The 17,387-nt window shown below is 31.9% G+C and overlaps 1 protein-coding gene across 1 annotated transcript; it reads left to right on the top strand.

Moving 5' to 3' along the window:
• Window positions 1–395: 395 nt before the first annotated feature.
• Window positions 396–16,679, top strand: LOC111054994 (beta-galactosidase-1-like protein 2). Its single transcript, XM_039437746.1, has 12 exons — window positions 396–750; window positions 3,302–3,614; window positions 4,359–4,556; window positions 5,158–5,299; window positions 6,097–6,256; window positions 8,231–8,380; window positions 9,952–10,104; window positions 11,504–11,694; window positions 12,045–12,316; window positions 12,972–13,182; window positions 13,606–13,840; window positions 16,548–16,679. The coding sequence occupies exons 1-11, from the start codon at window positions 714–716 to the stop codon at window positions 13,612–13,614; spliced, it is 1,836 nt and encodes a 611-aa protein (XP_039293680.1). The 5' UTR covers window positions 396–713; the 3' UTR covers window positions 13,615–13,840; window positions 16,548–16,679.
• The last annotated feature ends 708 nt before the right edge of the window (window positions 16,680–17,387 follow it).

Genomic DNA, 17,387 nt, shown 5'->3' with positions numbered 1-17,387 from the left:
AGTTAACTAGGCTGGACACTATCATCAATAAATTTGCATACATAGATACAGCGCCAATAAAATTATGAGTTCACTTTCTTGACATAACTTGTATTTACATTACATTATAAAAGTGTTCATTATTGTTTTTACTTAAAACCAAGGTACCATTTTTAACTTAATTTCTTATTTTTACAATATTTTTCGACTTTTCAAGTAATAAAAATGACTTTAAAATTTAAACATGTTGTGAAAAAAGAGTTAAAAAGGGTACATTTATTTTCATTTTTTATTCAGTAAATATTTTGGGAAGGATTTATCGTTGATTACTCTGAACTCTTATTATAATTATGTTGTAGCATGAAATGTCTCCCAGAACATAGTATAAGATACAGTAACTATATAACCATATGGTTATAGTTACTGTATTATAAAAGAACTATTTCAGCTTTCTGATCTGTTCATTTTTCAACTAATGAGTTTGTATTCCAATTACGCGAGTAGAGTAGGGTTACAAGCACCGTGGAAATTGGAAATTGTCTAGAATACAAGAAGATAAATCACGCCAGAAAATCAAAATTATCCACACTAACTGAACTTGTTTGAGGTAAATCCAAGCAATGATTATCAGTGAAATGTGCACTCAATATTCAAGAACTTGATATTATTAGCTACGAAAAAATCTAAACTTAATCAGATTCAATTATTTTTCTTAGTTAATAATTATTGTAAGAATGAAATGGTTTCATGGTTTTGCGCTCATTATTTCAGGTAAAACAAACTTTTTAGTATTGTATCTGATTTGAGTCTTTGTATTTTTTATTCTGTTTCTATAATAATGTATAATTGGCAGTTTGATAGGTATTTTAAATTATTGTACTGCATCATTAGAGCAGATCATACTGTATCTCTTTAAAATTATTCAATCAATTCGATTAGTTGCATCATCTTTTGATATTATTTTATTTTAGGAAGTAACCCTTACTTTGCACCGGGGAAAATTTGGTGTTTTGAAATAATGCAATCTCCTTATGCCCAGGGAACCTGAAAAAACTTAATCATTACCCATTTATTATTTCGTTCAAAATTACGTCGATAATCTTTAGGAGTGACATTGGGTAATACAGTGAGGAAAAATATCCAAAAGGATCTCTGCCGATAAAAGCCATATGAATTAATAAATTGAGTTGAAAATTTTCTGCAAAAAAAATGACTTCCATAGGTTTTGAACAGCAACCATCTCATTACTCGCGCACAAGCTTAGAGCTCATATGAGCATAATGATTTATGTTTGCGTTTATTGTTCATGTTCTTTATATTCTGTGAACTTTTCTCTGCGATGAAGTGGATAAATCATAATTCCATATTTCCCATTATCAATAGTGAAAACTGAGAGTGAATAATTACAAAATTTGCCATTTTGGGTAGTTTCAATGGAAAAAAATCTAACACACGAGTCAAAGTGATCATTTTTCTACTAGGTACATTTGAGAAAATCTTAATTTAACCCGAAGATTTTGTTATATAACAGAATTTATAGATTTAAATTTATTTGAAAACAATAATGTAGAACAGGATGTATAGAGAGATGGATAGATGAAGATAAATTATTGAATGAGTCCAATTTTTATGTTTTCCAGTAACCAATAGGTCTTAAACTTTTGACATTTTACTGACATATGTTGGTGATTGATCACCGGTATCTTTTTTTTCAAGAATGACTCTTACACGTGCGTTTTTGACATTGAGCTAGAGGGACCTTTGACATGCAATAGAGTACTTCATACAATGTTGTTTGCTATCAATATTTTTGTCTGATTATTGCTCCTGATAATTCAATAATTCCATTACAAGGTCATGTTTGTGTGATTTAATTATCAATTTTTACAATTAGATGTCATTTTCCAAAATCAGTCGCAGAGAAATTTAAAAAATTTCAATGTGGAATAATAAAAATGTTTATTGTTTTCATCATTGGAAATTATAATTGTATGGGATCGCACATTCTTTGAAATATATTTCTGAAGAAAAGTTGAATTTTTAGCTACCAAAATCTATTAAATTGATAGATTGATGTAGAAAAACGCTTCAAGATGAAGCTGATTGAAAAAATCTGTAAATTTTAATGAAAATAAAAAATATTCATTTTTTATAGCCTACTGTCAAATATTTGGAATCTCCTATGCTAATCAATATATGATATGAATATATCAGTAATAGTATAATGGTCATTATTATATATCACCTTGTAATATATCGGTACATAGGCAGTTTACATTCATGTCACTTTATATTATGAAAAAAATGTTTGGTTTGAATGAAATTCAGATCATTCTCTGTTAAATAAATCATCTAGAAATATATTTATTTATCAAGACTAACTATAACAGAATAAATTCCATGATACCATCATTTTTGGAATAATATTGAAATGTGACGACTGTATTCCTCTGTAAAAAAGCCAATCTCACTCTTATACAATTTTCAAGTGGGTATAAATCGTCTAATACGAATAATAATTCAATATAAACGAAGCATACCGGTACCATTAAAACCGTAGATAAATAGAAAATTCACAAATTGCAATATTTTGAGATTACTGTAGGCAAATTCACTGAGCTAAATTGTTTACTGGAGGTTACACTGAATCCGCCATGTGTAATATATTTATTCATGACACTGCTGTCACCTCTGTGACAACAGAACTACAAAATTGGATGGACCTAGCCACTGCTACTTACTATTAGTTATTTAAGATCAGTGTGCAATAATATAGTTGCAAGTAGTTATACTGTATACTGTAATTGCAAGTTATTATTGTTATCATTGAAAAATTCAACGATTTCGTTCCAACATGGTAAATACCAATCTATCTAATAAAAATTATAATATATTTAAAATAAAATTTTATGAAATAACCAAGTATTCCTTGGGCTTCCAGGATTGTTGAGTTTAATATTAAATTCTATTCAAAGAGGCCTATTTCATTCTTCTATAGATTCAAAATTTCCAGTTTTTTCAATCTTTTGGAAATGTTACTGTTTATAAATTTGGGAGAAAAGCATTTTTGGGGTGAGCCTGTTGCTCTCCCCTAGTAGTTGCTATTTGATATGTAATTTTATTGGTGAATAGAATAAATAAATATTACAGAAGAATTGTCTTTTTTCTGTAGGGCTAATTTTAATATAAATAAAAATATAAATTAAGTTAATCAGTACCCTTTTAAATTAATTTGTCACAACATGTTTCGGACATTAATGCCATTTCCAAGTGATTTAAATTTATATATTTTTTGAGATTTTTATTTTTATTTATATTACAGGAGAAATATTGATAACACTGATATTTTATTTGACGGTTGGGAGCTTTGATTTACCACACCCTAAGGCAGTAGAAGATGAACAATATGCTGATGGGTTGGAAAATCCCATAATGGTTTCAAAGCTGTATGATTATTACAACATTGAAGCAGGAATGGCTAGTAGTGGCTTGAGTACTGGCGCAGACTCCTTCCTTCTGAATGGGAAAAGACTGACAATACTAAGTGGGGCGCTGCACTACTTCCGAGTACATCCAGCTCACTGGAGAGACAGATTGCGGAAGCTGAGAGCCATGGGATGTAATACTGTCGAAACGTGAGTTCATTATTCTAATATAGCAACTATAGAGTTATTCTAGAAAATAATGAATATATTAATTTAGAAAATTGATAACTAGATAAACAATACCATCTCAAAAGTTTTTAGTATCTTTTATTTTCTCATGGACGTTTTTCCCCTACAAGTGAGACTTTATTTTTCAAACAACTTACTTAGTGGCCATTCCTATAATCCACTATATTTTTAAATGGAGATCATAATATTCGTTATTAAACGTCAATTTACTTGGAGGCCACTCGTATGTAAGTTACTGGTTTATACAGTAACTGCAGTATGAACCATTACGTCATTTTCTAATGATGACCCTACTCTGTTTGTTCTAGCCGACTTATCAATTTTAGATAGCAGAATGAATTTAATAAACTTATTTTGAAAAGTGATAATTTTCTATAATAATATATATAATACTAATCCACCGATGAGTTGTGTATTTATCCCTTTGTAGGCTGTCATCAGTTATAATATCCTCTACTTCTTGTTTTTAAATTCCTCTAGGTAGTCTATATTTTTGTTGCTATTTGATTTAGTTGAATTTTCATTTTTCCCTTTGTAGGCAGTCATCAGTCATAATATCTTCTATATTTCTTGTTTATAAAATCCTCTATTTTTTTTTCATGCAATTCTGTTAACCTTTCATTATTTCTTCTCTCCTGAGAGAGATTTCATATTCAAAGAGAGCTTTAATAGATTGAAAGTTCTCAATAAAAATTTATTTTCAAGATACATTCCATGGAACCTTCATGAACCAGAGAAAGATGTTTACGACTTTGGTGTTGAGGAATATAAGACTGATTACCAGTTTTCCGAATGGTTGAATGTTGTGCAGTTTATTGAAATGGCCGAGGAAGAGGATTTGTTTGTTATAATTCGTCCAGGGCCTTACATTGGCGCAGATTGGGATTTTGGGGGCTTGCCAAGGTAAGATATTAAAAAAATGAATCCTTGCAAGAACACTTTAATAAAAATTCTATAATATTCTAAATTCAATAATTGAATAATTCTCGATTGAATCCTTACAACGAATCACAATTTATAGTGAGTCATCAACATCATATACGGTAACTACTATAAGACGTCAAAAATACGAGACTGCTTGAATATCAGTAACTTTATGATTATTCAACTATTTGTAATTTCAACAATGTTAGATACGATACAGTATGTGTATCTTTTTGTCTTCAAATTAGTTAGGGTAACGTTTTTCAGCACAAAATCGAGTGAGTTATAGGAGATTCAAATGTAAATAAATATTTTTTTTTTCATTTTTCTTCGAGTAAGAACTAGATACTACAGGATTATAGTTATTTTAACTATCTAGTTATTATAACTAAAACAAGATATTACGGGAAGTCGATAGGCCTACGCTGTTGATAGAACACAGTTTAAAATGGAAGGCTATGTCTGATTGTCTATAATATGAAGATAGCCTATTTATTTTGGTCAGAAATGAATGAAGGAATCTGATTAGTGATCCAGTTAATATGGTATGTTTTCATTTTTTGCTACCAAATTATTCTAGTTATTTGCTGTCGATTCCCGGATTGAAAGTGCGAACAAATGATGACCTTTACTTGGATAGAGTTGATAAATATTTTGAAACGCTGCTTCCAAGACTGGCTCCGCTAACAGTTGAACGTGGAGGACCAATCATCATGTTCCAGGTAGATCACCGTATAATAAATATTGAAAAATTTTCTTCTGTTCAAATCTACATTTTTTCAGGTTGGAGAAATAATATTTTTAGACCTTCGTTGATACTTGAGTTTTATTTGTATCATGAATAATTGGGCAATTCACTCATGAATAATTCATCAATTGTACAATATCTGTAAAATTGGCAAAAATAATTAATTTTATGAATAATTCGATAGATTTTTTTATTTCATTGTAGAAAATTTTGTAGGATAACTAGAAACATAGATTTGTAACACTCTGAAGTGGGCTACCTTATCATTTATTTTAGTTTGAACTTTAATTTATTGAAGTCATTATCTTAATTTTCTGAAAAGTATAAAACAAACTTGGGAAAATTCCAGTACAGTATAGTCATCTTTATTATTACACGTGAATCAATTTTTTGCCATGAAATAGTGCAATAACTCTTATATTTCAATACCGTATAGTATGAGGACAAACATTTCAAGTTAGATGACAAAGCTATTCATTCTTTTTTCCTATTACAACAATATATAATTAATTTTTTACTATTCCTATTTGATTTGGTGAGAGATTTCATTTCCTTATTTCCATTCTCGATCGAGTAAGACACCAATATCTCCATCCTTGTCTGCCAAGCAAACAATATTACTATTTTCTCTCTTTGAAGAGTGGTGATTTTATAGCGATATAGGTAGATGAGAAATTACAATCTTATCAAAAATATATTCTTTCTGACTTTTTTGTGAAGACGTCTAACAATGCTTGATTCTTTTATTATAATATTTTTGCTTTTTCTTAGATTGAAAACGAATACGGATACTTCTCCAACTCATCTGAAAGCAATGAGCACTTGGAGTATTTGCAAATGAAAATGGAATCTCTTGGTATCAACAGCTTTTTCTCGACTTGCGATGATGTTGCATTGGTTGGTCGAGCTGGCTCACTGGTCGAGAAAGGAGGTGAGCGAGCGATTCAAATGTGAAGATAAATCAATGATAGGCTATCTTTCCAATAGTTGTAAGCAAGAGATGAAAAATTGGAGAGGAATGACTGATATCTTTGTAATATCAAGTTTTATGTAATGTTGTCAGTTGTACTCTGAGTAAGGCCAACAAAAATAGAGAGAGGAAGAGATTTTGTCAACAAGATAACTTTACTCATCTACCATGAAATCAGCAACCAAAATAATCATAGTTAGGCTATTTATGATGCTCATTATGGTAATTCAATTTTGAAATTATTTATGCATTGAACTCAAATCATTTTTTTCTGAACTACTTTTACATTTGGATCAAATTACAAAACACACATTCTCCACATTAAAAATTATTTTAGGGATTATTACTCTACCTACTCATAGCCTAAATTAAAAAAATAGAAACACTATCAAATGCACTTGATAAGATGTCAAGATTGCTTCTAGAAAAAGCACTGATGAATAATAACATAATATTGACATTGATTTTTTATTTGATGTGGGTTTCAATGAATAAATATATAAAGCTGGAAGATTGAATATGACATAGAAATGATTTAGAGAAAAATGTGGAAAATTAATTCAATCCAATTGTATGGGCCGTCTAGGGCTCTGGCAGGATTCCATATCCTGAGCGTTATCCTTGCTCACCTCTGAGACTTTTTTTGCTAAGAATGATGCTCACACATGAGCCTTCGACTTGTACCTGGGCATAGAAGAAGGAAAACCGTGTTCTCTCCTCCGTGATCTGGGTAATACTGTACGAGGAATACTGAAAGAGCTCTTGGCTGTTTGATCCCCCTCCCGCACCGTCGCACGCGACCTGTTTTTTATATTGAATGAAGCAACCATTATAAATGCTTGTCAATTCTTCACGAAAGAAGAGGGATGGACAATAAATTATTCTGTTTAGGAAAAATGTACGGTCTTGAGTATGAAAATAATGCACCAATACAGATGGTGTTAGGTTTGACTCAGAGGTAGCGCTGCATTCGCTTTTTTAAAGGCTCCACACTCCACTCTCTGCATTTCTCCAAGGACGGCTTATTAGCACTCATCTAATTCTTGGATGAACCTCTTCATCATAATTTGTTCTAATTTTAATATCACTTTCTTGTTGAGTTTGATGCCTTTACATTCTTAGCCCAGTGGGTTTATGCGATTATGGGGTGGATGATAACATAAAATATACCATTTACCAGTAAATAAGAACAATTATTCTTGGTAACGATGGGAAATTCTGTTTGATGACGTCAGAATTCATCTGTTATAAATTTTTCCCTCTTATAAAAAAGCCAAATATTCAAGAAATATCGTCTGTTCACCTGGTTAGCTAATTGTCTTAAAGATCTGGCGCCAGAGTTCTTCAGGTTGCACATATTAATTTTTCGGATGAGTTCGTTTCATATCATAGACATTATATCCCATACTGCTAAATACATATTTTATGTAGAAATATCAAACTATTAGATTCAATTCGCACCCAAATCCCAAATTAAACCAACCACTTTCATCCTCCATAACCCACAACAATATTTTCGTGCACCTCGGCGCTTTTTCAGTGCAGTATGCTTTGAAATTATGAGAGTTCGAAAACTTTACTTCTGAAAACGTAAACAGAATGGTTCAATATATTCCTTTGGAGACTGACTGATATTGGGTACAAGGATAAAATCAATCAAATTTCGACTCATTCTCCCAGCAACTAATAATATGTTTTTCATCAGTTTTTTCTATGTCCTCATCACTTAGATGTACTCTTCCTAATGACCAGTATCTGAAACGAAACTAAGAATAATTTTTAAAGCTTGATATTCTTCAAGTTTATTCTTCACTTTAAAAAGTGTACCAATCTTACATCAAATCATTAGTGTGTCATTTATGAAAATGTATTCTTATACCGTACTCCAAACAGCTTGAAATGATGATAACTAAGTTTGTAATTTTATTTTTACAGTTCTAATGACAGCCACCTTCCAAGATAATGTGGAGCACGAACTATCGACTTTGCGTGAACTGCAACCCTACCGCCCCGCCATGGTGATGGAGTTCTCAAGTGGTAGGATTGACCATTGGGGTCAGACTCATACTACACGGAGTGAATTGGGTGAGTGAGACTCTAGCTCAATTAAATAACCTTCCATTAATAATTCAATAGCTCATAGCCTGTTATTTTCAATTTGATTATTTCGATAAAGTGAATAAATATCAATACTGGATCGATAATCAATAAATTGATCTATCGACTTTGTCTTTGGCTGTAACTTACTTCTTTTGAAAGTATGTGTGTTGAAGATTATAATGAGAGAGGAATTCTATTTCTGAAGAAGATTGCTGAAAACTGCAACAATCTGGATCATTTTTGGTATATGGCGCCGATCCAGGAACAACAGTGGCGGTTCTAGACATAAAAAACTGGGTAGGCAAAACTTATCATACTGTAGGTCTATTCATAGACCTAGGGTAGGGCTACTTAAGTAATTCGTGTAAAAAAGACGTCAAAGCATATAAGTATTAAATGAAGATGTATTACTAAATATAAAAATTGTTAATACCGTACTCATATTTAATTTGTTCAATTCGACACTATTTTGCTAATAGGCCAACCATAATTTTGCTGTTTTAATCATTCTTTCAAATAATATTTCAATTTGATAGGCTATTTATTTGGAATATCGAAGGAAATTTCTGAAATAAATACACATTTTAGTATTCATGAAATCAACGGTTTATTACACTTTAACATTATTTAGGACATCGAGTAATACATTTTATATTTACAACTGTAGTCTTCTTTGCCCAACATTGCTGAACGCCTCTAAGATTTTTTTCAGGGTTCTTAATCAGCCTTTCACTTTCCTCTCGTTCAATAGATAAAATTGAAAGATTAGTTGAACGTTGTGTTGTCATTGTAGACCTGAGGTATGTTTTCCCCGTTCTAAGCATAGAAAGCCCTGCGTTCACGCACTGCAAATGTGGCATAGTAATAGAATAGAATAAAAACAATTTTCTGTTGAATCATCTAAAATATAACTCATGACTATAAACATTTAAATATACTTCCAAAATTTATTTTTTTATTTAACATTTTTAGGTTTACATGAAAAATTTAAAAAAAATTTCATAAAAACTGGGTAGGCGGCCGCCTACCCAGCCTAGGCCTAGAACCGCCACTGAGGAACAAAATTGATCTTTAATCGTGCGAGAGATTAATAAAAATGAAAAAGGATCAATTAAATGGAAATTAATTTCCTAAATTCTCTGAAAATTTGAATAAATCAATTGGAATTTTATAGGACGCACGAATTCCATTGAATCCATTAATTAGAATCATGTTGTCTCTTCACCATTCGAATCACAGCTTCTCTTAGAATGTGATAAATTCTTTTTGAACCTCTGATGTATCATTAAATGTATCAGATATAATTAGAAAGTTTAATTTCACCTCTGATGTATCATAAAACCTATCAGATATAAGTAAAAAGTTTTATTTTAATTTCAATGGTCATGAATTTTCGACGAGTTTATAGACTCTAGGGCTCTGTGCTCTTGCTTCAGCAAACCCTGATACTTGAAGTGGTATAAAGGCTTTCAGATTTAATAGTAATATGCTCTTCTACATGTACATAATATATACACCTAAAACTGACTTCAACTGATGCTTTTCCTGGTTCACAGATTATTCCAAAAAGCTATTTTATATAATAAGCTTCCCAGCATCTATTAATCTGTACCTTTTCCATGGAGGAACCAACTTTGGTTTTATGAGTGGAGCAAACCAATGGGTTTCAAGAGATAGGATAATCTACGAGCCAAGTACTACAAGTTACGGTAAGTCTCTGATAAAGGAAAAATCATCAGAAAAATATAGATTTGCTGGATTCAACAGCACTAATAAGAATCCACGTTAATATAATCTTCTTTTTATTCATTGAAACATTACTATTGGACAGGGCACTAGAGAATCCAGATTTCTTCAACACAAATTTACAACAAAATGAAGATGATTCCATTGAACATAATAATGTAATTTGGGTTGAATGGAATAAAGAGTTGATAATTAATATAAACAAAATTTTTGGAAACAGGGAAGAGTTCTAGACAAAATGAAGAGTTTGATCAATTGATCAATGAAGTACCGTAGGAGCAATGTGAACATAGCATTTACAAATTTACAAAATCATTGACCGAGCGAAGTGAGGTCTAAGATTGAAGTCGACGGTTTTGCATTTATCTTTATGTTTATATGTTGAGCATTTACGGCGAAACGCGGTAATAGATTTTCATGAAATTTGACAGGTATGTTCCTTTTTAAATTGCGCGTCGACGGTTATACAAGGTTTTTTAGAAATTTCGCATTTCAGGGATAATATAAAAGGAAAAGGAGCTTCCTTCATACGCCAATATTAGAGTAAAAATCAGACTATAGAATCATTCATCAAAAATCAGCTGTCGAGTGGATTATAAATTGCATGCAATGACGCATGCGATTCCATTATCTCAATGTAACTTACTGAGAAAACAGCTGTTGTGTCGAATATTAATGGCATGCAGTGAGGAATGCAATTGATAACTTGAAGTCGCATAGTATCTGCTTTCTCAGCTTTCAACTCGGTAAGCTTTTGATTATTAGTAGCATAGCTGTTTACATCAAATTATTAGCATTGTCGATACAACAACCCAAACAGCCAATAGTCGTTTATACACTGATATCTTGCCGACATGACAGGACAGGACAGAATTTAATCTGATTGACAGTATTAGAAGAGACTGTGGTTTATAACTGCGAGTCTAATGTTCACAGAACTACTAGTATATTCATTATTCGAGTGAGGGTGATGTTCAGAAAACCACAGAGGCATACCACGTAAGCTAGACGAATAGATATAACGATATGAGAAACTAATAGAACATAGAACATGCTGGCTGCAGGATGTGGAGAAAGATTTAACGTACTTGGGAGCGAGAAATTGGAAGAGACGGGCATGTCAGCGAGATGATTGGAGGCGAACTGGCGTGGAGGCCATGGTCCACACAGGGCTGTAGAGCTTCTTAAGTAAGTATGAGAAACTGATAATAATTTATATGGGCCTCCTAATATGTCATGTGTTACTGTTACTAGACTCAGATTGAATTACTTGCAGTAATTTATTCCAGTAGTCTACTATAATATTATAGAATAGAATTTATATTCAAAGTTTCTAATTTGAATTCTAATATAATTTTATAGATCGTGATGCACTACTAACAGAGAATGGTGATTACACTAAAAAATATTTCCTGACAAGAGAATTGTTTGTAGATGTTCAAAAGTTTTTTGGAATCTATGTACCGGATCCTCCAAAAATTGAACAAATGCTTATCTCCCCAGCTATAGAACCACTCTACCAGATGGACTACATGGATATAATTGGGAGCATTGTGAGTTTATGATAATGCAATTACTACTTAAAAGTGAAAATTTATGCTTCAACGTTTCATTGTTTTCTTAAAATTCATTGCGGATGATGCTCACATGAGCTCTGTGCTTTGCGCTTGTGCGTGGGTAATGTAAAGTGTGAGGTTGATTTGATGCAATCATCAAAGGTCCATGAGGAATTTCAAATTAAAATTTCAACAAATAATATTGATTTTCCCTCATTAAACTTGGTGAGAGCGGTGAACAGAATAATTATAAAGTTATTGCTTTTCGTTCAATTATTCATTTTTTTCAGAAATCAATTTTCATTCCATTATTTTCTTGTGGGTCAATTCCTTTTATCACTTTCCAGCCATCAGACCATAGAATCCTCTCGGACCAACTAATACCGATGGAGTTACTGCCTCTGAAATCGAAGATGAGGACTGGAGAAATGAAAGGCCAAAGCTATGGCTACACTTTATATAGAATTTTCCTTCCTGTTGAAGAAGATCCAGAAATTCAGATTTTTGGCCGAGTGAATGACACAGTGATACTATTGGTGGATGGGAAAAGATTCACTGATGTAATGAGAAGCGCCAAACAAATGCATGATTTCGGATTCTGGAGAGCATGTAAATATGAGTATGTAAATATTTATTTGAGAATACCGATTCAATTGTTCTAGGGAGTATATTCTTCTTTGATTCATACAAGAAGTGCATCATAAAAATGAATGGGAAGAAAAAAAGGTAACCTTGTGCTATTCCTCTCCAAAATTTAAATAAGGTTACACATAGTCGAAAATAGGTTGTTTTGTAGTTGTTTACTCCAAGTGGAAAGTTTTTATAATTATTCTACTGATTGGAGAAAGTAGAAATCTTCTCGCTTCTTATGAGTCTGCGGATGATTACAAAACAATTGTGTTAATTGTATGAGCATTGAGTTACGGATCATGACAAAAATCAAAGCGCTAAAGATGAACGTCATTGTTTGAAACGCATTTAAAACTTGAATTTATAAGCACTGTAGCCTCTAGCCTGCAGCTTCGAGTAAAAGAGTGAGACATAATCTTACAATCCCTTCTGAACGATGTCAACTTATTCCATTATGATAATTTTTATAACTTTTTTATGATAACTGTTTCACCAAAACAATTAAAAAATATTATCGGGAAACCTTTCATGCTTTTCATTCAGCAGTAAGTAGATAGATAGTGAAAGTGATTCAATCCAAATGCAATAAATTAGACCATACGATCAATCCTAGTGAAAAATACTGTAGAAATTTTGTTTTACAGGTACGACAAGAAGAAAATAAATCTCCCAAATGGAACATACACTTTTGATTTTCTTGTTGAGAATATGGGACGCAACAGCATGGGATTCACTCTGGAAGACTTTGATCAGAAGAAAGGTCTATCTCAAGGATCCGTTACTATCAGCGGCCTACAACCTGAGGGTATCTGGGGAAATATATACTCTGGACTTCCAACCCAAATGGGTCGAAAAGTAGAGTATTCTCTTGAAGATTTTGAATTAAGTTTTGAAGAAGTTTCAGAAGAGAATAAATTACTTATTCGTAGTTATTCAAATAAAGCTATTTGACATTTTCATGACAATATTGTAGGTGAGGCTCATTGAATATTAAAGGCTTTTTAAAAAATCATTCTATAGCGAATAAATCAGGGAAGTTGAAGAGATGTGTGGAGATGAAAATTCAACCATACAATTCGTGAATATTTTATTCTTCATTATGAATCTGAATAATCATGGAAGTTATAATTTCCACTTGTGGTGGGATACTTTGCGAAAATTGAAAAAGTCTTGGAGACTGATAATTCACGTAAAGCTGATCCACTATAATATTGGAAGCACAGTTCAACCAACAAGAGAATCCTATCCCCACTCAATGAATTGTTTTTCTATTCACAGCCTGAATAAGTGGAGGGAATGGACATCTAATTCCGGAGAGCTAAACAGCCCAACAATGTTCAAATTTGAGTTGGAACTTGAAGAAGAAGATATTCATGATACTTTCCTGAACATGAGAGAGTGGGGGAAGGGAGTTGTTTTCGTGAACAATTTCAACATTGGAAGGTACTTCAGCATAGGACCTCAACTGTCTCTCTATATTCCTGGACCACTATTGGTTGCTGGAGTTAATTCTGTAAGTACCTAGATCTTGAAAATACCAAATTCGCAATTATACATTTTCAAAGATAATTATTGTTTTTTCGACTGGATTGGGGATATTTATCAGGATCAGCACAAAGGGTATATTAGGAATATTAATATTAATATTTCCCTTATTGGGAATATTTATCTAGAAACTAGATTCTAGTTTCCGCATAATGCTAACGTCTCTATCACACCAACTGATGTCGTTGATTCTTTTTCCAATGAAGATGTCTGCTAGACATTCATCAACAGTTAGGAAGCAGCAGATGAAATAATTATATCATACTTATGAATGTACCTATGATACATAAAACACTCAAATCAACTAAAAAAATAAAGGAATAAATTAATGGATTGGATGGATATATACTAAGCACAATGCTTAGAATACCTTGACTACATTTGTACTTGTTCGATAGTTCGTCATTGCATTTGAACTCTTTCCCATTGTCGGTCTTTGTTTAGAGTGGGTTTCGAACTCCCTCACTCTATACGGTATTTTGCCCGGCGCCAATCAATTACTATGAATTGATAAAATAATTACTTTACTGTAACTTCACTCACTGAACTAATAATAGTATAGAAGAAAAAGATAAAAAGAGATAGATCAGGGTCGTGTGTAAGGGAATGTACGAAGTGAAAGGCAAAACAAAGGTTAATTATGAATTTATTGGTAAACTTTAAATTTAAGAGAATTTATAAAATTGATTCAAGTATAGTAATGATTCAAAATAAACAAGATTATGGAGTTTTCGAAAGTACTACAGTTCAAGTTTAATTTTATACAACAAAATTTAACAAACAGTTCTTATTACTTTTATCAGGTCACTTGAAAAATAAGTAATTAAATCAAAATATTGAACAACTCTAGTTAAAAATATGATTATAGTCAAAAATAAGAGAATTGATAAATTTTAAAGAATGAATATGATTAGGGGAGCCTTGCTTTAAAAAACTATTATTTGTGCTTAGAAGTGAATTTCAACTGTAAGCTTCAAGAAATTAATAAGATTGTGTCTTTAGATATGAATTTAAAGAGAAGTAATAATTAAGTTTGCTCTTTACTATAATGCTATAAAATTTGATATACTTATTTGGGCTTTTTAGGGTGGGGTGGTGTGGATTTGAAATGAGAAAAATTGAAAATTCTAAATACAATCTTTACCTGGCTCAGTCAATTCCCTATAGGATAATTGAAGTCTGAAACCAAAAACTCACTCCTACACTGAACACTGTCCAAAATCCAAGAGACTCACAGCAACTAACAGCCACTAACTGCAAGACAGGGTATGCCTGTTTATATACTAGAACCACGATTTTCCACCCCTCATCACCCTTCGCCCTCTAGCTCCGCCTACACTCAAACTCATCAGCTAATATTCTGCTTACAAATTGAATTCAAATATCAATTGAATTCACTATAATGTTTATTATGTTATCATTTTAAACTATGGCTCCCCTTCATTATTAAAACAAATGATATCATACATTTTACCAATATTTAAACTCTAAAGTTTGGATACTGACATTTGAATACATTGATTTGATTAATACAGTAATCAATCTTATAAATCTAATATGGCAAATACTTCAATAATAAATACATGAAATGAACAAAATACAATGTCATACAGTACATCATTACAATCGAGTTGAATAAATCAAATTAATAAGATACCAATCAATTACTACTTAATTAATTAAGCAGGTTCTTATACTCATTGTCAACATGTTTCAATCAAATATACCTAATTTATTCTATTTATAATTTGTCCTTAGCCTATGAATTCGGATTCAACTAACTTAATTAGCTTATAATAATTATTAAATTATAATTTATTATATAACATTATATTTGTTGAATACTTTATACATATAGCCTAATCTACTTCACGCCCTAGTTTATAAACATGTACTCGTTCATATTTATGGTTTATGTGATCACCATTCAAATAATTGATCATCAAATAATTGCTTCAATAATATTCATATGCTGACCACGTGGTAAAATTGTAGCATATGCTAACCACGTGGTTACATTGTAAACTACATATCTATATTTACTTCTCTCCTAACTATATATCTATATTGCTATACACAATCTTCATTTACCTGCCATCAACTTATGCTATAGATTTATACAAGGGTTGACACAAAACACAGTGGGCCATGTGGTTTCTATTGTAAACGTGTCTGTGACTGACGTTACTGTTATCATATACTGTTAGCAAGTTTCTATAACAGAATGATTTTGTTTCAAACTATTTTGAAAAGAATAATGACCCCTTTCATCTGGCTAGGTAGGCTATTCAAATGCATTCTCAATAGTTTCGAGAAACGGTTCTTTTTATTATTCTAGCTCTTTGAGCGTTCATATTCTTACAATACAATATGTTCAGAGCACATGTTGCAACAAATAACAGAAATCTACAATTTTTAAATTTTAGGAGAGCACGTGGTCGCGTGGTCATATTTGTGGCTCACATTATATCGATTGTTAAAATTATAGTACAGTAATACTCGTATTTCAATTATTGTATGCATCTATGATTGAATTCATAGAATAACTATACTTGTTCACAATGTTCAGGGGTTTTTCTCAGGTAACAAATTCATTTATCCATTCTCTTGTATGAGAAAATATATAACCTACATTCAATTTATAAATAAATTAATAATTCTCTCGCTTGTTTCAGATCATAGTATTTGAACACTACACTCATCCAGGAGCCCTGCAGTTCTCGAGTCTTCCTATTTATGAATCATAGTTGATATTAGAATATTATTAACGGGCTGAGACTCTCTCAATCTGTTCATTCTATACCATAATAAAAATATAGCATAATTAATAATGCTATCTTCTATACTCCTTGGCTTTAACGCTGGAACATAGTTCTTTAGAGAAGAGGTCAGTGAGAATTTTTCAAGAGTTACAATAGCAGATTTTGATTAGCGTACTATGATAGCAGATTTTCTATGCCATGCTAAAAAACTTGCCAAGAATCATTATGCTAACCAGCCAGAACGGAAGGGCCTGCTCTGGGTCTTGAGATGTTCGTTTGAGCATTTGCCCGATATGCTGGAATATCATCAGCATTCCTTCTGGTGGGACTTTCCACCATTGATCAGCGCCTTTGAACGGTGCAATTTGGCTTCACATTGTAATATCGACAGTATTTCTCCTTTTCCTCATCTCTTAATCTCTTTCCCCGTCCAACTCCTCTCATATTTTTTCTTCCATCCTACTGTACTATATCTTTTAAGCCTATCTACATTCTTGCCCGTCGCTTCTATTGTAGATTAGGTAGAAATATGAGTTCTAACAAGCCTTTCTTTTCTCATACTATGCTGAATTTCAAGTTCAATTTTGAATCTATCATCATGATAAATGCTGAGCATCTTCAAGATTGAATGCGGTGAAGTCGTGAATCTGCCTAATAAAGAGTACTTCCATATCAAATTTCTTCATCTTTCACAGAAGAAAAATTTGTATTGACATATTTTCCAAACTAAAATATAATATTTCTATTCCCGAA

Source organism: Nilaparvata lugens, chromosome 11, assembly GCF_014356525.2.
Source record: "Nilaparvata lugens isolate BPH chromosome 11, ASM1435652v1, whole genome shotgun sequence".
Lineage (NCBI taxonomy): Eukaryota > Metazoa > Arthropoda > Insecta > Hemiptera > Delphacidae > Nilaparvata > Nilaparvata lugens.
This window is presented reverse-complemented; position numbering and strand designations above follow the sequence as displayed.